This window comes from Sus scrofa, chromosome 9 (assembly GCF_054392235.1).
Source record: "Sus scrofa isolate SSC_HxYL_T2T_F1_AM1 chromosome 9, Sscrofa_HxYL_maternal_Yorkshire_Landrace_v2.0, whole genome shotgun sequence".
NCBI lineage: Eukaryota > Metazoa > Chordata > Mammalia > Artiodactyla > Suidae > Sus > Sus scrofa.
In genome coordinates, this window is record NC_139391.1 from 73,698,118 (window position 1) to 73,719,500 (window position 21,383).

The following is a 21,383-nucleotide window of genomic DNA, read 5'->3' on the forward strand; positions in this document are numbered from 1 at the left end:
TGTGAAAAAGAATGTATGTATGTATGTATGGCTGGGTCCCTATGTTGTACAGCCCAAATTAGACAAATTGGCAATACACTGTAAATCAACTATTCTTTAATTAGAAAAAAGCTATTGTTTTCTTCAGCTTTAGAATGGCTTCAATTATATTATCCAGACTGCGTGAGCTTTGGAACTATTTTCAAAGTGTAGGTTTTGTTCTCTGAGTTCAGGAATCATTCATACAGGGATTACTCCCTCAAGTGTGCTCTTAGAGTCTTTCCTACATATTCTTACTCTAATAATGATCATATCATACATCATGTTTTTGACACATACTTGCCTCCAACCTTAGGTTGCAAGCAACTCAAGGCTTGTATTTTTCCCTTAAATTTTCTACTCTCAGAACACAGTACTGCGTGTTGACAGCTGCTCATAGAAGGTTGAGAGAATGAATGAGAATCTGAAAATCAAGTATTTGTCCTTTTCATTAACAAATTAAATCCATCAAAATGATGTTAACCTTTGAGAAATTATGACCTTATTCACCTCCTTCACCTTTATATAATGGATTCAACTCAATATCACATCAGATATATTTTCAAATTTAACTCAACATACTCTGTAAAAATTCATCTATTATCTTTGTGTGTGGTTGTGTTCTATTTCTTTAGCAGAAAAGTAACTTGAGAAATATTTTCCTTTTATTTAAGGACCATAAATTCCTTGAGAGATTTGATCCCATTGACCACATCATTTCTCTTAATCCTAGAAACGGGAAGGAGCGGGCCACACCACCTCAGAATCCAAGGTGACATGTATGGGTTTATTATATAAGTTTATGAAAGTTTCTGGGTCCATAAATTCTTCAGAATTGCATAAGTACTTTATTATTTGTTCTGGAAGGAGTAAGTCAGGTGCAATTTGGTGCAAATTATCACCTGGTCCTTTAGTGCCCACTTTAACAGTCTTAAAAATGTGGAGTGCTAGTTTATGAGTTTGGATGAGAAATTCTGTGATGACCTCTTGTAAGGACTGTGACTGTGTCACATCATCAAGATACATGACTGGTGCTTTTATTACTGAAATATACCATTGCATAAAGAGCCTTGTTGGGATATTGTGGGATGTGACTATAATTTTCATTCCTTGGATAAAAAATTCAACTTCATCCTTTTCATGGTTAAGATAGTCTGAAAGAATTTGATAAAGAGTATCATTGGAGGACTCAAGGATATGCAGGATGGAAGTAGGATATATGAGCAGTAATCCTGTCACTGCTTCTCCTAGGTGACGTTTCAAAATCGACTGAAACACTTGTTCGTAGTATTCAGCAATATCTTTTTTTTCCATGTTTGCCGTTATCTTGGCCACGAGGAATATCCTATGAAGAAGGAATTTCTTTAGTTGTAGTCTTTGCTTTTCTTCCTGTAAATGCAAATAATTACTGCGTGGAACTTGTGGCATTAGAATAGATTCCAATGGAGAATTCTTTTTGTTGGTCTTTCGGGTATGGGCAGAAATGGACATGATGTGTCCTATTTATTCTTCTAGATGACTGCAGTTTTTAGCTTATTACAATATTTACATTATCAGGATACCTCTTCAATGATTAATTCTTAGTTTTGCTGTTCTGACAAAAGAAAAAAGCTTACTCAGTTCATCAGATGCTACTGAATTACAAAATCCCTTCCCAGTGTTATCAATAAAAATATTTTTTGAAGTTAAAGAGATTGTTGAAATAGGAATCAAAGCATAGAGCCTTTTTTTTTTTTTTTTTAAAGGCTGCACCCAGGGCGTATGGAGGTCTCCAGGTTAGGGGTCTAATCGGAGCTACAGCAACAGCAACATCAGATCTGAACCAAGTCTTAGACCTACACCACAGCTCACAGCGATGTGGGGTCCTTAACCCACTGAGGGAGGCCAGGGATAAAACCTGCATCCTCTTGGATGCTAGTGAGATTTGTTTCTGCTGAGCCATGACAGGAACTCATAAATTATATAGAGTTTTTTAAAAAAAGTTTACAATGAAATAACTAACACATTCTAGGGAAAAACTCTCCAATAAAATGAGGGGTAGGGAAAAGATAGAACTTACTCTAGAATAAGTTGACTATGTTGTTGTTTACATTATTATTTTATTTTCTAATTTATAGTATTTTTTCTCAGCCTCTTACTCTTAAATCATACACACACACACACACAGAGGAATACCTACTGATACTGACAGTAGCCTTGACATCTATTAAAATATTTTCATTTATGTAATGATGAATACAGATTGCCCTTTGTCAAACTAAAAAAGGTATTTGTATGATAATTTCATAATTTATTTTAAAAATTTAACTGATCAATACATTTTTAAAAATCTGAGGATTTCTTAACTACTAATTGGCTTTTTTAACCTTTACCAAGTACACTAGAAGCTAATAGTATTGCTTGGATCATTACAGTAAACTTTTAAAGTAACAAGTTTTGGTTCTACTTTTTTAAAATTCTTATTGATAAACCTCAGAAATGGCTCTTTTTTCTTCTTTCCTTTCTTTTTTCTTTCTTTTTTTTTTTTTTTTTAGTTGTTGTTGTATGGATCAAATAAAAAATTCTGTTACTTTTAACTTAGTCTTCTTACGGATCTCCTTCCCTTCCCTGCAGGCCAACTTAGGATTTCCTTCTTTCTTCAAGTGCTTCTTCCTCTTACCTGTCCTCGAGGTCCTGCTTATCCGCCACCATTCCTCCAACTGTCAGTGTCCTGGGTGCTCTCAACTGTCCTGTATTCTATTCTGGTTCCCATGGTGCCCTGGAAAATCAGGATGTCAGTGGTTTTAAAGGGCCAGAATACACTGGCAACTCATTTCTTAATTTAATGAAAGTATCTCACTAGACACCTCAACATCATGGTAGCGGGTTTAGGGGTTCTTTTCCGGGATGGCTCATTTTTACCCAGCAGCCTCTGTTAAGGCAGATAAATGGTGGACCTGGATATCTTTCTAGTCACCCTTTTCTTTTTGCTTTTTGTCCACAATTTATAAAAGAGGAAACCAAAGTGTAGATTAGTTACATACCATGCAAAACTCTCTCAGCAATTTCCCTATCCTGGTAGATAGGGTAAAGAAGTATTTATGCACTAATTAAAGACTATTAGAACACACACCAGATTCTGTGTAATGGCAACTGTTATAAGAAAGCTTTTCTATAGAGTTTTGTTTTCTTAAATTAATGTGAATTTAAGTTATTTTTGGAACAAAAATAATGTATTTTGAAATTGCATTCTCTAAAATATAATTTTAAAACAATTTAGAAAATGCCCTTGTTCAATTAAAAAAAAAAAAACCTTAAACCTTAGAGTACGTTTTTCCCCACTAAGTTTTGTGTATCCAGACTAATGATCTGGTTTTAATAATATGCATTGATAAACCATCCCAGAAAATGGAGGTTAAGAGGTGACTTAGTAATTCCTTAATTGTGTGGTACCTAAAAATTGGCTGTAATTCCTCACTATGGCTCATTTAATTAACCCCTGAAACAGTACGGTCTTTCCCAAGATGCACAGAAACTTCTCCTTGCCCAGTCCAGGGATTGTTGTTTTCTACCTCATTCCTACTGCTTTGCAGAAAGTAATTATGTTGACAACCTCTGTATAGCCTTCTCTACTCCCGTGGTTTCTATGGCTCTACTTTTCTGCATTTCTCCCCAGATCTCTATTTGTGGCCAAGCCCACTTCTTTCTCACACCCGACTTTGGCCAATGCTGAGGCTCTGTACTCATCACGCAGCTCCTCTCTCACTTTACCTCGTTGCCCAGTTAGCTTAGCATCATCTAGATTTCTATTTTGTGAGGTCACGTGGATGGTCCTTAAGGCTATTCTTGCCTCCAAATAGAATGAATAACATTGGCCATGGAGTTTTCCTACTGAGTTGAGCTGTGGACTTGGACTCCTTCCTTCTCAGTCTAAGGCTCAAGGAAAATACAACTCATTTGTTGTAAAAAAAAAAAACAAAAAAAAAAACTGAGTTATCATTTCAGTATATTTTTCTGTACAAAACGCTCCCAGTTTGTAATCTTATTTACAACTCTTCTCCTTAGATGTACCTCTACCTTTGTGAATTGAAAATGCCAATATTTTATAATTTTCTTGACATTTTCCTTTGTGAATACTCAATTTGTGGCTCAGTTGATATTTTTTTCTCTCATCCTTGGTCTTATCTTTTCATGTGTCCTAAAAAGCCCCCCCACCCCACACAATTATATTCCATTACTGAGTTACTGAATCTTTTTACTGACTTTGAAATGTATCTTTTTTTTTCTTTTTAAGGAGTACCGCAGCATATGGAAGTTCCCAGGCTAGGGGTTAAATCAAAGCTGTAGCTGCTGGCCTACACCACAGCCACATTGGATCCAAGCCACTTCTGTGACCTACACCAGAGCTCATAGTGATGTCAGGTCCTAACCCACTGAGGGAGGCCAGGGATCAAACCCACATCCTCATGGATACTAGTTAAATTCATTGCCATTGAGCCACAGTGGGAACTCCCTGAAATGTATCTTGATTTCCCGAATCCTTCATAGTCCTAGCTCTTACTTTGAATTATAAGAGACTTCGACCCTCAATGTTTTTCTAGATTTTCCCACCTCACCTGTTCAGATAAGAGCATAAGGCCCTATGATATGTGTGCTTCATAACGTTCAGAAGATAATAATTTTACAAAGTCTTGCTCGTTTACCTCCCTTTCATAGATTGCTAGAGAGGGAGATTTTGCCTTCACCAGGTCCAGAGTGATTTCTGGCACCAACTTCCAATCCACAATGATGGATTATAACAAAGAAAATGGGGACATACAACTGCAGGGTTTATTACCTAATACTGACATTCATCAATGTCATTGGGGGAGTTTATAGGGCATTGCTATTCAGAAGCCCCTTTTAAACACACAAACTTAAATTAACCTTATATACACAGCTAAGTTTCTTCCTCTTCGTGACAACATTCTTAACTAAAGCACATTTTTTTTCCTACTTTTTTAATCCTTATAAAAATCCTCATTTGTGATTTTCCTCCCCTGTGTGCTTTTTGTTTTACTTTTCTTTCTTATATCTTGGTTCTTTCTTTATGAAGCTGATAGAAAAATGATAATCTTTCATCATTATAATTTCCCATGTGAGCTCTATAAAATATCACTAAACCATTCTTTCTTCAAAAACTGACAATCTCTTATTTGTTGTTGGCTTAAAACATATGAAATTGTCATTTCTGTAAAAAAGTGACATTGATGAATTTGTGTGGTTCAGCCTAGTGAATTTAGACACAGTGGTTTTCACCACCATGGATAATAGTTTGATCTACACTTTCCCACTGTATTTTTCCATTTCCCCATGAATTTTTTTAGTTGTTGAGTGGCTTCTTCCAAATTTTCGTTTCATTGTCACATGGCCATCTGAAACATTTAAAGTCAACTTACTTTGTGTTTCCTTGCCTTTCAATTCTTAAGTGTCAAGGGCAAAGTTTTGAGCAGATAGGAACAGAAACAACACACAGTGTGGCCTGTCCTTGATTGACTGGTGTCTGTAATTATAATCATGCACTCTCTTTTCCATGGACACTCAGTATTTGAGTTCCCAGATGCCACAGTCCTTGTGGTCTATTAAGTATCAGTTATTTACCCTCATGGGGGGACTGAAGCAGAAGAAATTGTCTGTCTATCCAATGGGATTAAAAAAAAACTTCACTATTTATCTTTGCAGAGAGATCTGCTTAGAGTAGATAGCCAAATTTAAACAACTGACATGTGGTAGAATTTGAATTGAAATTTATTATACTGAGGAGTCCTCTTCCAATTATTCTACCTATCTACACTTATTATCTAACTTCTCTCACATAAACACACCATATATTTGTAATTCTCATCAAGCACTGTTCCTTAATATTTGCCATACACTTTCTGCTCTTATTTAATTTTCTGGAACCAAATGTGTCTGAAAAAACAATCTCCCAGTGTCCTTCTGTCTTTGTAAGGCAAATAGAAAGGATTAAAGAGATTAAATGGCATTAACTGATTATTTACCATGTGTCATTTACTAGATGCTCTCACACTTAATTTGTTAATTTATCTTCACAACAAGCCTTAAGGTAGGTAGAAAGTTTGCCGAAAATTTATGAGGGGAAACTAAAGCATGGGGTATGTAGCACCTTGCACACAATTCAAACATACTCTTAAGAACCTTCCTCCTCTGTGTACATAGGCTAAAGAGGAGATGAATTATTCCCTCTCTCTAACCAAGGTCATTCTTTGCTCCTCTGTAATGTGACAATTCCTCTGGAAATGGAGGACAATATATGGTTTGGATAAAGTAAATTGAAAGGAAGAGTCCTACATCATACCTGTGATCCAACAAAATTGATGTATGGTCTTTAACTTCTCATTTATCTCAGATTTACCTATAGCTTTGATGTATCAGGTAATATCATAAACGTGGTAAGAAACACAAATGTGGCCGCTAATTTTAGAAGTGTGGAGTTCAGTAAGGGTGGTGAGGTGTCCATGAAAAACAGAACAAATCCCATACAGATGTTCTTCAATGCTCTGGAAACTCTGGGGTAGAGAGAGTGGCCCAGGTTCCTTGAAAAACTTAAGCAGAACATTCATATTTGGGCATGGCCTTCAAGAAAACAGAGGTGGGGAGTGACTTTATGAGTGTTTCTTGAATTCATTCCTTTAGAAGGCGAGGATGTGCATTAACAGAACTTGATTTCTCCCTGGTATGTCAGATCTGACCTTAACCTTTCACTTGTGCTCATGTATTAGTAAAACAGAAAATACTAAGTCACTTCCACTAACTTCCTCTTTGTTTTGACATATCTAAATAATTAGTTCTAGAAAAATCAATGGCCTAAATAGATGGTTAACAAAACCTTATACTAAGCATATACATACACTTTTTTTCCTAATATATATATATATTTATATATCGATAGTTAGATTTTTTTTTTTTTGGTCTTTTTAGGGCCACACTCACAGTATATGGTGATTCCTAAGCTAGGGGTTGAATTGGAGGTATAGCCACTGGCCCATGCCACAGCCACAGCGACACCAGATCCAAGCCTGTGACCTACACTGCAGCTGATGGCAACGTGGGATCCTTAACCCATGGAGCAAGACCAGGGATCGAACCTGAATCTTCATGGATGCTGGTCAGATTCATTTCTGCTGAGCCATGATGGGAAATCCCTCCAATATTATTCTTTTAAATTGAAGTTCAATTGATTTCCAATATTTCAGGTATACATAAACTCTTAAATAGACAAAATATACTTGATTTAGCAGAGCAAACCAGAGTAAGCTTAGTTACCAAATCATTAGCTATTTCAAGATTTATGAAGAAAGCAAGCTGGATTACTTTCTCCACCATTTGCCTCTCTTTGTGGAAACACTGTGGAACAGTGTTTGGTGATTATTTATCAAGGAGCATGAAGGCTAGAAATAGTTTGCTATTCAATACAAACATTTAACATCTGTCTACTCTTTGTAGAAAAATATGCCAGACACTGTGGAGATATTCTTTTGGATCAGATATTGTTTCTGTAGATGGAAAATCCAATCCTCTTAGTGGAGCTTAAAGTCTCCACAACTCTTTAATACTGGGCTGGAGAGAAATACTACAATAAAGACACTGACAATGAACCCTGAAAACGCAAATGCCAGAGCAATTAAATGAGGCTGGAAGGACAAGCACTTAAGCTGGTCATTAAAAAAAGAGATGGGATTTCTTTACCTGGGTGTGTGGTGGGGGAGAGGTGGGGATCAGAGAAAGTACAGCCCAGACTGTAAGCTTGGAGCTTAAGGGGCAGAGGACCTGCATTGCGGAGTTGGAAAACGTGGCACTCATTAAGAAAATGACAAGAGTCTGGTATGGTTAGATTATCGTTCTCAAACCACAGAGTCTGCAAGTTTGTTAAATTGCCAATCCCTGGTTTCTGTCCCTAAAAGCTATGGCATTAATACACTTAAAGTGAGGTCCAAGAACATGCCTTTTTGACCAGTTGCCTTTAAGTATTTTACTTTAAGGAAGAATGGGCTAGTTTGTGGTGATTGAAACCCAGGCTTTCTATTAGAATCACCTGGTGGAGAATGACAATAAAAGCCAGCTCCTGGCACTTATTTAATTAGTATGGAATAGAAAGCTATATATTTGTGAAAGCCTCTCCAGATGATTTTAAGTGGGGCCTGGAGAAGAACTGCTGGCTTAGACGAGGAGAAGCGCAGTGGAAGTTTGCAGCCAGTGTGTGAAGGACCCGGATGCCAGCTCTGCGGTTTGAATTTTACTCTGTAGGTAAGTAGGAGTTGTGGGATTTTTTTTTTTTTTGGAACGCCATAACTTAGGTGTATTTTAGAAAGTTTCCTGTGAAATGCAGAGGAACTAGAGATAGGAAAGAACTGGAGGCAGCCAGAATGCTTTTAAGAATTCTGCAGTTGGTGGATGAATGCTCTTACTTTCTGCCCTGTGAAAAGTAAGTTGGTTTAACTTTTCTGGAAAGCAATTTGATGATATAGTCGTGAATTAGAAAATCTCACACTCGTTAAGAAAAATTGTTTTCCAGGTACGTATCATAAAGAAAATCATTGACAACAATTTTAATGTAAAGATGGCTATTAGGGGAATTAAGAAAATTGAAAAATTGAATATATTAATTTTGGAATACTATGGTGCCTTGAAACTGTTTTGAAGACTGTTTTAAATGAAGAGAAAATGGTTATTCTCTAAATAATGTAGTACACAAAATTATATGCAACAGGTGTTTCTAATTGTATTTTTAAAAACAAGAGTGGAGAGAAATCTAGCCAAATGTTAAAACTGGTGGAATTTGGTGATGCTATTTGTTTGTATTTTTCAAATATTCTAAGCCTGTCTATATCATTGTTCTGTTCAGAAAAAGAAATTAACACACAAAACAGAAAACCTAGTAAGGCTGTGATGGATGGTGTGATGAAAGTTAGTGCACCTGTTGTCTTTTTGTGAGTCTGGGATAATCTGGTTTGAGAGTCCGCTGATGTGTAGGACTTGTAACATGGCAGATCCTAAGTCAGGCTCAGCACGAAGGATCAATATTCAGGACTATCTGATCCTAAAGATTGAGAGTCAAGGTAGGAAGACATAGAGATGAAAGATGGAGCGGTTATCAAAATACAGTCCAGGAACCTCAGTCCAGAAAACCTTACATGAAGTGAGATCTTTGTATATCTAGCCTCATGCATAGCACTGAGAGAAAGATGGGTCTTTAAAGATTTTAGCCCAGTTGGATAAATTTGAACTAAAGCAGTTACTGAGATTGAGATGCTGTAGAGGTCATTACCAAGGTAGACATAATATAATCGATTACATGTGAGGGCAAGGATTTAAAGATGACTAGGGGCTTGAAAGTCAGTAACTGGGAAGACTATGTTTTTTGTTTTCATTTTTGTTTTTTGTGCCTACACCAGAGCCACAGCAATGCCAGATCTGAGCTGTCTGTGACCTACACCACAGCTCCCGGCAGTGCTGGATCCTTCACCCACTGACCCACTGATCGAGGCCAGGGATCAAACCCTCAACCTTGTGGTTCTTAGTTGGGTTCATTTCCCCTACACCACGATGGGAACTCCCTTGGGTCCCCCCCCCCCCTTTTTTTAAAGTACAGATGGAAGGTAGAGGAGAAAGCCCAGATTTTGAAAGAATTGTATGTATTATGTTGAAGTGGAGTTGCCTAGAAACATGCAGGCATAAATACAATTGGGATCTGGAGAAAGAGATAAGTCTGGATTGTGATGCAAATTTGAGAGTCCTCTTTGCCTTGAGGAAAGAGTTGAAACCTTGGGAACCAACTTGATTGTGAGATGATGAAAGGAGACTGTAGGTGGAGAAGATTCCCATGTGGAGCTCATTATGTTAAGAAGAGGGCAAATAGGAGCCAATGAAAGAGGCAACAAAACATCAGAGGTGGAGAACCCAGAAAACACAGAGCCATGAAGGTCTGTATAGGAGGGACGTTTCAATGGGGCTGGTAGTGGTACAACTCTAAAGAGAGGTCAAAAAGCTTCAGGCCGGAGACGAACTTCTAAGTCATGGCAATTACAAGTTTCCTGGAGGGACTGAAAAATAGATTCAGGAAAATGGTTGAGAGAAGCCAGTTGGCAGTTATTCAGTGTGTCAGTATGGAATAAGTGTTCAAAGAGTGACCACTCCTCAAAACATTTGGCAGTGACAAGAATGAATATACTTGGATAGTAAATGATAGAGGAGGAAGATTATAGGGTAATTATGCTTCAGTGATCCTAGATTTTTTTCTCTATTAAAAACTAGCATGCTGTGTTTTTCTGAATTGGCATTGTGTCCAGCCAGGAAGGTGGAGTCTGAGAGTGAAGTGGTAGTACGGTATGCCTTCTATGCTTTGAAAATATTTTAAGATCATCACTTCTATATAGAGATGTTCAAGATGGCTAATAACACTAAACTCTGAACTCTGTTTCCTTTTCCTCTTTTATCAGATTTATTTTCTGGTTCTTTGGCAGATGGGAGAGCTCTCAAGATGTATGGCTTATTAACACACTTGCTGTGCATTTTGTGTCATGTGACATCAGCAAAACAAATCTTAGTTTTTCAAAATTCAGTAATAGCAAAGTATCTTGCTACACACAAAGTTATGGCTGGAGTAATGTCTTCACAGTTTCAGTATAACTAATCTGATTCATGTAATATACTAGTGCACGTCATCAATTATCTAATATCTATTTTGGTGCTTGCTTTTGGTTTAACTTTGATCAATGTGCTGTGGGGAGTGGAGAAAATTGAATAGATGTTTAGGGTGTGAAGGAGGCTTAGCAGCACTGGCATTAAAAATTCTTTTTACAGTTAAGGAAAATGTCATACAAAGAGCCTAATTCATAATACAGTCCCTCCAGCTGCCCAGTTGCTTATCTTTAATAAGTTTGAAAAAAAAAACCCATACACATGAATCACTGAAAGGGGGAGATAATTATTTTTTTAAATTTTTTAAAAATTATTTTTATTAGGGCCACACCCACAGCTTATGGAGTTTCCCAGGCTAGAGGGTGAATTGGAGCTGTAGCCCCTGGCCTGTACCACAGCCACAGTAACACCAGATCCAAGCCAGGTTGGCGACCTACACCACAGGTCATGGCAACACCGGATCCTGAACCCACTGAGCGAGGCCAGGATGGAACCTGTGTCCTCATGGATACTAGTCTGATTGGTTTCCACTGATCCACCAGTCTGGGGGGAGATATTTCTTATTAGAGTTCTTTTCAGGAAATATATATGTTTAAATAAGTAAAGTGGTGCTTGAGCTATTCAAGAAATAGTTCTAGGAATCTGAGTTTGTGATGCCTAATAGAGAACCATTAAATGTTTTTACACAGGAAATTAACATGATGGGTTCCACATTTGATGGTGTTGATAACTATATTCAAGATATTTGGAAAGGCAAAATTTTAGAGTCAGAAATGCATGCTAAAATATTGTTTTGTATCCCATAATTGTAATGAGGACTCAGGCTAAACTGAAACTTTTTTCTTTTTAAAGGAGGAATATTATTAATCCAAGTCTAAGTAACCATATCATTTTTATTTCATGCAATCAGAGTAGCAATATAGTAAAAACGTGGTGAAAATATTTTTAAATATTGGCTCTGTCCTAGGCATCTAAACACACTTTCTTTGATTTAGCCAGGAAGCCTTTGTTCTCATGTGACTTTCCCAGCCTATGCAAAATGTAAAGCCCTTTTGCCCATTCTAATTCAGCAAAATTCCATATTTCTCCAGAAACTACACCCACTAACATTACAGTTGTGGACATTTCAGAGCCTTGTGGGATACTAAATATCATTTGTTTAATACATGTAATTATAAGGGACAATCACTTTATTTTGTGAAGTGAGTTACAGATGATGAAAGCATACTACGGTGACAACTTTGCTTTGGAGGACAAATTCCCAGGGCTTCAGTAACATGACGATGGGGCATTGTAGGCATCAGGTCCTTCATCATTATTTTTCAGTGCTGGCACCTGCTAGAGGTGCATGAATGCCTTTCTGGTCCATGCCTCATCTGTCACTCTAGTTCCTTGTCTCCAGGACAGGGACCACTCAGCTACACATATGTGCTATTGTTGACCTCATTGAAAAAAGTATTTCAATATGGGTAGTTATCCTGGATTTGGTGTGCCTTTGCAGCCCGAAATATTGACAATCATTTTGTGCTTCTTTTAGCCTCAAGAAGTTCTAAGCATTACATTTTATAAGATATTTTTGACCACATTTAGAAGTGATCTAGTGTGTAGGTGATTTCTATGTGAATATTTTATATTCTTGTAAGCTTTTTTACTTTTCAATTGGCTAAGCCACTTTTGTTCTGTTGGGGTGTACTCAGAAAAATCCAACCATTAATCCCAGGTGCCTAAAAGCATAGAATTATAAAGGCAAAATTCTTAGAAACATATAGTAACTTTTATGGTCGGATATTAAGGTCCTTTTGATCACCCACTCTTTAGAATTTTCAGCTCTTTTGGCCAAACAACTTGAGTATTGGTTGTACTTGTGATTTTATCTGTTTAAAATTATAATTTTTATTAAATCAGACTTTGAAGGAAGACTCACTTTTTGGTTATGATTTGATAGGAAAGTTAATTTTGTTTTTATCATAAACAACTGAATGTGTAAGACTACTTTCCTATATGGCAGTTTTATGGAGCCTTTGTCCAAGGTAGAGAAATAGCTTAGCCTGGTCATTGCTTAACAGGTTAAACATCTATCTACTCCACAAAATATTGTAGCTAACTACCATGGACCCACATTCAGTGTCAATCTCATTTATGTGTGTGTGTATGTGTGTGTGCAAACTTTTCAATAATAAGACAGCTCTACAGTAAAAAGAAAGAATACTTTTAAGCTTCAGCTTTTGTCTAAAGGGCTATTTGGGATCCAGGCTCACACTGTTACGGGAAGTGATGTTTAATGAGTTTCCAGATGCGGAAATGAATGGTATAACTTGCATTAACTCATCCTTCATTGTTAGAATTTACCTCCAGTGATGTATTTAAGAACCAAGCTAGTCTTACATTTTTGATAAGCTCATTCTCCAAGACCTGTGCCTCATAAAAGGAGGGAAGCTCTTCTAGGTGAGTCTTGATTGTGTTGAAAAATAATACTGGCCTAGTACATATCCTCTTTGCCTTTAATACTCTGTGAATTCAATGTAATTTCTATTATGTTGTTATATTACAATGTAAATTCTATTACAGTGTAAATTCTATTACATTTAGAATGGATAAGCAATGAGGTCCTATATTGTATAGCACAGGAAACCATATCCAATCTCTTGGGATAGAACATGATGGAAGATAAAATGAGAAAAATAATATATACACCTGTATGACTGGGTCATTATGCTGTGTGGCATAACTTGGCACAATATTTTAAATCAACTATAATTGAAAAAAAAAAGTCTCCAAGTTTGTGCTGTGGTGCAGTGGGTTAAGAATCCAGAGGTGTGAGTCACTAGCTGCTGCTTCTTCTTTTTCTTTTTTTTTTTTTTTTTTTTTTTTGTCTTTTTAGGGCTGCACCCTCAGCATATGGAAGTTCCCAGGCTAGGGGTATAATTGAAGTTGCAGCTTCCAGCTACAGCCACGGCATTGTGGCATCCAAGCCACATCTCGGTACTACACCACAGCTCATGGCAATAATGGATCCTTAACCCACTGAGTGAGGCCAGGGATTGAACCCACATCCTCACAGATACTAATTAGGTTTGTTACCATTGAGCCATTATAGGAAATCCCAGCTTTTCAGAATTCTTTTTCTTTTTATGCCCACACCTGCAACATATAGAATTTCCAGGCTAGAGGTCAAGGAGCCAAATTAGAGTTGCAGCTGAAGCCTACACCAGAGCATGGCAACACTGGATTGGAGCATCAATAACTTTTTTGAATGAAGACAACTTTACACCTATAACCTATACTTTAAAAAAGTAAATCTTTAGAAAAAAATAAAAGCTTTTCAGGGAAAACTAAAACAAAATGCATTTTGCTTTAGTTTTCATGCACTGTAAATTTTTAAATTTGTTATCAATTTGTAATTGCTATTTTCTATTTGACTTAATCATTTAAGTGGCATTTTATTATCATACTTTGTATTTAAGCCATTTTTTTAATATTCAGTTGATTTATTTTTATTTTTAACTGTTATTTCCCCAATACATTTTTTTTCTACTGTACAGCATGATAACCCAGTTACACATGCATGTATACGTTCTATTTTCTCACATTATCATGCTCCATAAGTGACTAGACAGTTCCCAGTGCTACACAGCAGGATCTCATTGCTAATCCATTCCAAAGGCAATAGTCTGCATCTATTAACCCCAAGCTCCCAATCCACCCCACTCCCTCCCCCCAGCAACCACAAATCTATTCTCCAAGTCCATGATTTTCTTTTCTGTGGAGAGGTTCATTTGCGCCCTAAATGAGCCATTTTTATACAATGGGATAGAAAGGTGGGTGATGAAAGGAACAAAAAGTTTGTTATGAAAATTTAAAGAGGAAGATATTTGTATTGGTAGGGTGATAGCAAAGTGAAATAAAATTCAACTACACTGTACAGGGAACTAGATTAAATCTCGAGGGCTTTGTGTGATGTGAGTAGAAAAGAACCGTCCCTCTGAATATAACTGAGTGGAGAGAAGGTTGCTATAGCAGTATCTGGGAAATACAATCAGGGTATCTGAAGCCAGCATCTATTTATCTTAAATCAATCATTTTTCTGAGTAGGAAGATGATAATCCTGGTGCTGGATGCCAATGTCTTTTTATTCATGGCATAGATGAAAATGGAGCTTGCTTAGATTTGTGAGAACTATATGACATGAAGAATCTCTAGCTGTAACTCTTCTGTAAGATGATAAACTGCTTTTTTGATTTTTCAGCAATATTTTGGCATTGAGAATCAGTAAATGTGTTTTAAAATAACTCCTCAAGCACAATTAAGTCTATTTTACCTTCAGGAGAGTGTAAGCAAGGTATTCTAAGATGGCATTTATATATATTTTTATTTTTTTCTCTTTGAGTATTAAATCATATAGTCAATGGAGTTCCTATAACTGAGGTGAAGAAATCTCCACTGAGATACTTAGCTCTCTGGGTGTTGGGGGCCCGCTGTTACTGGGAGCTGCAGGGTAAGGGGCAGCCTGGGGGCTCTGACATAGCCAACCTCCTAGGCCCACGCAATGTCACAGGCCAAGCAATTGCACTTGTAACTTAAGATTCACTCCCTCTCTTCCTAAAGTTGACTGGAGAAATGGTCTGACTCTTGCAAAATAAATCAGATTTTTACATAGTAGAACTTCCCAAGTTTTGCAAGTTAAAGTGTTACATTATCAGCTCACCTGGGGTAGAAGATAGGGTAGCAAAACAACAGGTTTCTTTGCCCCTAATCTGAAGAGTTTACCAGTGATTAACCGTCTTCTCATGCCTGCTATCTCTCCAAATACATGTGTATACATACAGAGTCATCAAGAGTAAGACTTCAGATGTTGTGGCTGCTAGCTGCGAGAGATAGCTAAAATTCAATCACATGTTGTGGGATATGTGTATATACAGGAATTGTGGTCCTAAAGGAAAGAATCTAAAAATGATTCAGAACTGAAGGAAGCAGTGACACAGCATTGTTGGATTTATATGGTATAGTTAGCAGGATGAAAGTTAATCTAACTAAAAATTAGGTAAGGGTATGAGTAAATCTGGAATATAGGCTATGCCACTTTCAAGGATCTTGAACTCAAACCTCATTAAGTTAAAGTCCCTGTTACAGACTATGAATAGGGTTCAAGGTGATCCTTCATGGCACTGACCCAAATCCAGTCAGCAAGTTGGTTGAAATCACCAACATAAACTTCAATTGGCTGAGAAGGTAGCCTTAAAACTATTTGTAGTGATATCCATTCCTTCATGAATAAAGATCTTTTCAGCTTGGAAGATTTATAATTTATAGTAGAAATATTTAAAATAATGTTTACCATCAATATTTTTGTGTTAAGATCTGTTTGTACTTCGTATTTTGGCATTTCTAATGTGTAAGAGAATTTGCCCTACCAAATAACAGTTTAGCTTTTTTATTCTATCTTAACATGTGTACTAGAGTAATTGATTAAGATTTTTAGATTGATTCACTCTAAATTGAAATCTTACCAAGCTACATACAGTATTGGGTCATTTAAGATTTTATATACGTTATCTGTAATTTATCTATCTACCTATCTATTGAGTTTGTTGGACGACTTTAATTTAAAAAATTTTATTTATTTTTTTATCTGCACCGGAAAATGCCGGGTCAGGGACTGGATTTAAGTGGAAGCTGAGACTTAGGCCACAGCTACGGCAATGCCAGATCCTTTAATCCACTGCACTGGGCTGGGGATTGAACCTGGGCTGTGGCAGAGACTATGCCAGATCCTTAACTCACTGCACTATAGCAGGAAGTCTTGTTTTTTTCTTTCTTTCTTTCTTTTTTTTTTTTTTTTAGACAATTTTTAAGGGATTTCTTTTAAAGGAAGGATTATTCAAAAAAAAAAAAAAATTGGACCAGCAATCAATCAAAATCTTACAAGATACAATTAAAATTTTCCAGGGTAATAATTTGTACATTGATCAAAAAACTTACCGATGAGTTAGGCTTTTGATTTTGTACCTTGAATACATTTCATATTAAGCTTTAGAACCAGCGGTAACCTAGGGATGGTCTTTTCCGTGCATCAAATCTTCTCTCAAGGACACAGAAATACTATTTATTGACAACATTGATTTGTCTTCTCCCTTATCAGAATGTGAGGAAATTGCAGTCAACACTTGTCTGGTTCAGAGTGAATGCCTCCTGCCAGGTGTTCTCAGCCTCTCAGCTCTGTTGCTTCCTCTGTGGAAGGCTGCCATCTTCAGTAAGGGCGATTGGCCCTGCCTCTCGCCTCTCAGAGACCAAAGCTAAGCAGTTTGGACCCACCCGAGAAATGGCTCATGTGCCTTCTGGACATGTTTCCACTCTGTTATTGTATGTGACCAAGTGGCATGCATGTCTTAGAGAAAACTTAGAAAACAGAGAAACCCTGAACATCATAATTCAGGAAATGAACAAATATGCATATTCTGTGATTCTCTCTTGTAATTGTACGTAGGTATGTGTTTAGTTTCCCACATAATGGGTTTTACCGAATATTCATCACTGATAATATTAACATATGCTTACATACATGTAAAAGTTCAGCATAATAAAATTATCTTGGGGCAGTAGTTAGGCATAGGAAAAAAGTGTACTGTGTTAAATGCCAGAAACCCAGTAGAGCTTCTCAAGTCCAATTCTTCCCTTTTTAGATTGTAAGTTAGAAATGTTCACAGGATCCACATAAAGTTATAAGAAAAAGTGTGAGCAGTTATCTGTTTTTCGTCCTTGGCTTTTAATGGTATGGTTTCTGCTTATTCAGTTGGAGATTAACAAAGTTTTTCCTGCAAGTTTCTTGGCTGTATACACACACATGCTATTTAAAATATTTTATTATATTTTCCTAGCTAAACTAAATAAAATCCCCTAATGTAGTCATAATCAATTTATACAAGGTCAATTCTTCATGTTTTTGATAATAAGCTTTTTTTCTATGCTATCTACATTATTCACTAGAAATTCAGCATAACAAAATATAACTTGTAAAAATGGTAAGCATAGTAAACAAGCTTATTATGCTAAATCCAAGGAACTCAGCATAGTTTTTCAAGTTAAACTCTTTTCTTTTTAGACTATAAATTAAAAATATTGTCAGGATATGTTATATATGATGAATGTGTGTGTAAAATCTGGAATTTACAGAAAAGCTCAAAAACCTCTGGCCAGTCTGTGAGCATGTGAGCCTCTGCATCTCAGAATCAGCAACTATGAATCAAACTTTTTTCATGCTTAGAATGTCTCTGACTTCTGCATCCAGACAACCTAGGATAATCTCTCTATTAAAATCAATGGATTACTAATCTTAATTACCTGTAATAACCTGTAAAGTTTCTTTTGCAGTGTAGTATATACACAAATGTGACAAGACACAAGGGCATGGTCATTTGAAGTATGTCCTGCCTATCCCAATGGGTAATTCAAATTGTCTTATTCTTCATCAGATTTGGCAATAGGGATACTTTCAAGATGGCTCCTGTACTGTTGTGACCTGTCCTGCTCATTCGTTGAACATTGACTGTCATACCATCTAGCACATTGGATGGTGGATAGTTGCTTCATTTTGTACTTTCCCTGCCCCAATCCTGTTATCAGCTATTTCTCTAAAAAGCCCTCATTTCTTTTAGTAGAGAAAAATATTTAGAAATCAGTATCAGGGCACTAGGTCTACCAGTTGCTACTGAAGTTAAACTGATCCCAGTTCTCTCTTAGTGGGCAATTGACACACACACACACAAAATATTTCCAAATATACATTGAAAATATCAGTTCATGCTATAACCTCCAATTCCAGTTCATCAGCACAGGAAAGTGTTGTAGTGTTCTCTTTCCATATTTGTAAGTCCTTTATTTACTAGCCAGACATCTGGTGCCTCCTCCTTGTGGGATTACTTGCTCACCTCACTTGAACATCATCCTTCTATACAAGCTGCCCTCTGCATAGGTGGTTCACACTGCTCCACCTAGAGGCTTTATGGTGGAATTGTCCATAAAGAGGATGGAAAGGGACCAGGTCAAGAGCAGATTATTAGGGCCATTTTTTTTTTTTTCTGTTTAAAACCCTTTTATTTATAATTCCCTTGATAAAAATAAACTTTTAATAGTTTTAGATTTACAGAAAAATGGCAAAGATAGTTCAGTTCCGGTTTACCTCATTCACAGCTTACCTATTGTTAAGATCTTACATTAGTCTGATATACTGGTCACAACTAAGGAACTGACATGGATAGATTTTTATCAAAATAAAATCCATATTTGATTAATGTTTCTAGCAACATTTTTAAAGGGAAAAATGATTTTATCCATTTGACTTTGATTTACCCTTTATTTTCACTGCAATTTCTCCCATTAGATTCAATTTCTGTCCTCCTTTTCTTTTTTATTTTTTTGTTTTTGTTTTTTAGGGCCATACCCATGGCATATGGAGGTTCCCAGGCTAGGGGTTGAATCAGAGCTGTAGCCTCTGGCCTACACCACAGCCACAGCAATGTGGGATCTGAGTTGCATCTGCAACCTGCACCACAGCTCACGGCAACCCTGGATCCTTAACCCACTCAGTGAAGCCAGGGATCGAACCTGCATCCTCATGGACACTAGTCAGGTTCATTTCTGCTGAGTCACCATGGGGATGCCTCAATTTTTATTCAAATAGAGAACACTGAACCTTCTGATGTGGTAGGAATTCCCAGGAGATCATCCTTTTTATTACCAGATTTTCCGGTATTTTCCAGCAGCACCCTATTATCCATAGCCCAGCATGCTTTTTTTAATTTATTTTTTTTCCTGGACAGAACATCTTATGAGGTATGGTCTGCAAAGTGTCTGGCACAGTGCCCAGGCCACAAGATTTATCAGGCACCACACACACAGTGTTAAGGGGCTATAATTTTTCAGTAGCCTGCAAAAAAATAGGTCTTGAGACTAAGAAAAAAATTCCCTAGAAATTATGAAAAAAAAGGCAGAATCTTAATGAATCCATGTTTTACTAAAAGTCTATGAAGCATAACATTATTGTCAACTTCATGAGTTGTTAAATTTAGCAATTCATAAAAATGTCATATTTGAAAACAATCTGTAGGCTAGATTTTCTACAAAATGATTGCTGAGAAATCAGAGCTTATCCTAATTAAATGAATAACTTACAGCCAACAATTTCAAAAGCAAAGTGATAATAGTAATTACGTCTAATTTTTTCCAGCTGGAATTATTTAACATTGGATGGGAATGAATTTTAATACACTTATTAGAATACCTGTGACAGTCATAAAAATTTCCCACCTAACAAAGTGCGTGATCAGCAAGTGTTACTTCTCTTTGCTTCTTTCTATTTGAACAAAGACTTTATATCATAAGGAATAATGAGTTGGTGATGTAGAAAATACACTCACTGGCAAATTCCAACAGATTTGGCTATTGCAATCCATTTTGAGGGATATAGTGGAAATAGGTGAGAAGAAACTTAGACCCGTAGTCAGAGGCATTGGCTGACTTTCTGCTCTGCTGCTTACTTACTTCTAAAAGCAGGGTGCTGTGTGGTACCTGTGACTTTCAGTTGCATCATCTGTAAAACAGGGATGCTAATTGGAAATGTTCCCGTACGTTGAAGTAATGCTTGTGTAATCATTTGGTGAATGGTCAGGTCTATCAAAATGCTAAATGAAACTACCAATCATGATTGTTGTTGGCAGCACTGTTTATTTCAATAGATGCCAAAGCAGTAAGGTTGACATAGTCATATCCTTTTAGGCTTGTCATAGAGTTTGTAATGTCGGTTTTTACAAAGTACAGATTTTGTAAGGAAACATCAGCAGGAGAAAACGGAGTACTTGGCTGTATTCTCTCCACTTCCCGTTGTAGTTGCCACTTTCTTTGTCTCCTGATTTTTTCTTGGTTCCAATGAAAAGGGAGATGTCTGGGAGTTCCTCTTTTTGGCAAAGCGAGTTAATAGTTCGACTGTAGCAGCTCATGTTGCTGAGGAGGCACAGGTTCAATCCCTGGCCTGGCAGAGTGAGTTAAAGGATCCCATGTTGCCACAGCTATAGGGTAGGTCGTATTCAAATCCTGTGGCTCATATTCAAACCCTGACCCAGAAACTTCCATATGCCACAGATGCATCCATTAAAAAAAAAGAGTGGATATCCCACTCAGCATCTTAGGACCATCCCCTAGCGATAGGTCTCATCACTTTCTACCTGCTGTATTAGATGATACTCATCTGGAATGCTTTCTCCTTACTGATTTGTCCTAGAGACACAATGGTGCTTTGGCTGTACACATTCTCATAAGTTTTAGAAATCTATAAAGATAGAAAATCTATTAAAATTTTCTTCTGAATAATTATGTGGAGGCCATGGATTTTTAGGCTGCAAGTCATTATAAAAATCTATAAATATAAAAAAGCCTGCTCACCAACAAGTTTAGCATAAATGTTCTGAAGACTAAAAGAAATCATGACTCTTCTATTTAATTGATGCTCTGGCATTTATTGAAGTTCCCTCAAAATGGCTGATCCCCATGTTTTGGCAAGGTCAAGAAACTGATCCAAGTTTTGCCCAGGAAGTATATTTTGTCCTCTTAAGGTTTTTAAAGATAACTTTTGAAGACCCTCTAGATATTTTTCATCAGTTTTCAGAACTTTTATTTTTAAGTTTTAATGAAAT

At 36.8% G+C, this 21,383-nt stretch overlaps 2 protein-coding genes across 2 annotated transcripts in view; one reads left to right on the plus strand and one right to left on the minus strand.

Annotated features, from left to right (window-relative positions):
- ZNF804B (zinc finger protein 804B) overlaps nucleotides 1-21,383 on the plus strand; it is a 506,235-nt gene that overhangs the window by 33,749 nt on the left and 451,103 nt on the right. The window lies entirely within an intron of this gene.
- On the minus strand, nucleotides 662-3,979 carry TEX47 (testis expressed 47). The gene has a single exon (XM_084976955.1). The coding sequence runs from the start codon at nucleotides 1,507-1,509 to the stop codon at nucleotides 748-750; it is 762 nt and encodes a 253-aa protein (XP_084833081.1). The 5' UTR covers nucleotides 1,510-3,979; the 3' UTR covers nucleotides 662-747.

Excerpts from the sequence above, each read along its gene's own strand:
- TEX47 (XM_084976955.1), bottom strand. The coding sequence starts at position 1,509 with ATGTCCATTTCTGCCCATACCCGAAAGACCAACAAAAAGAATTCTCCA.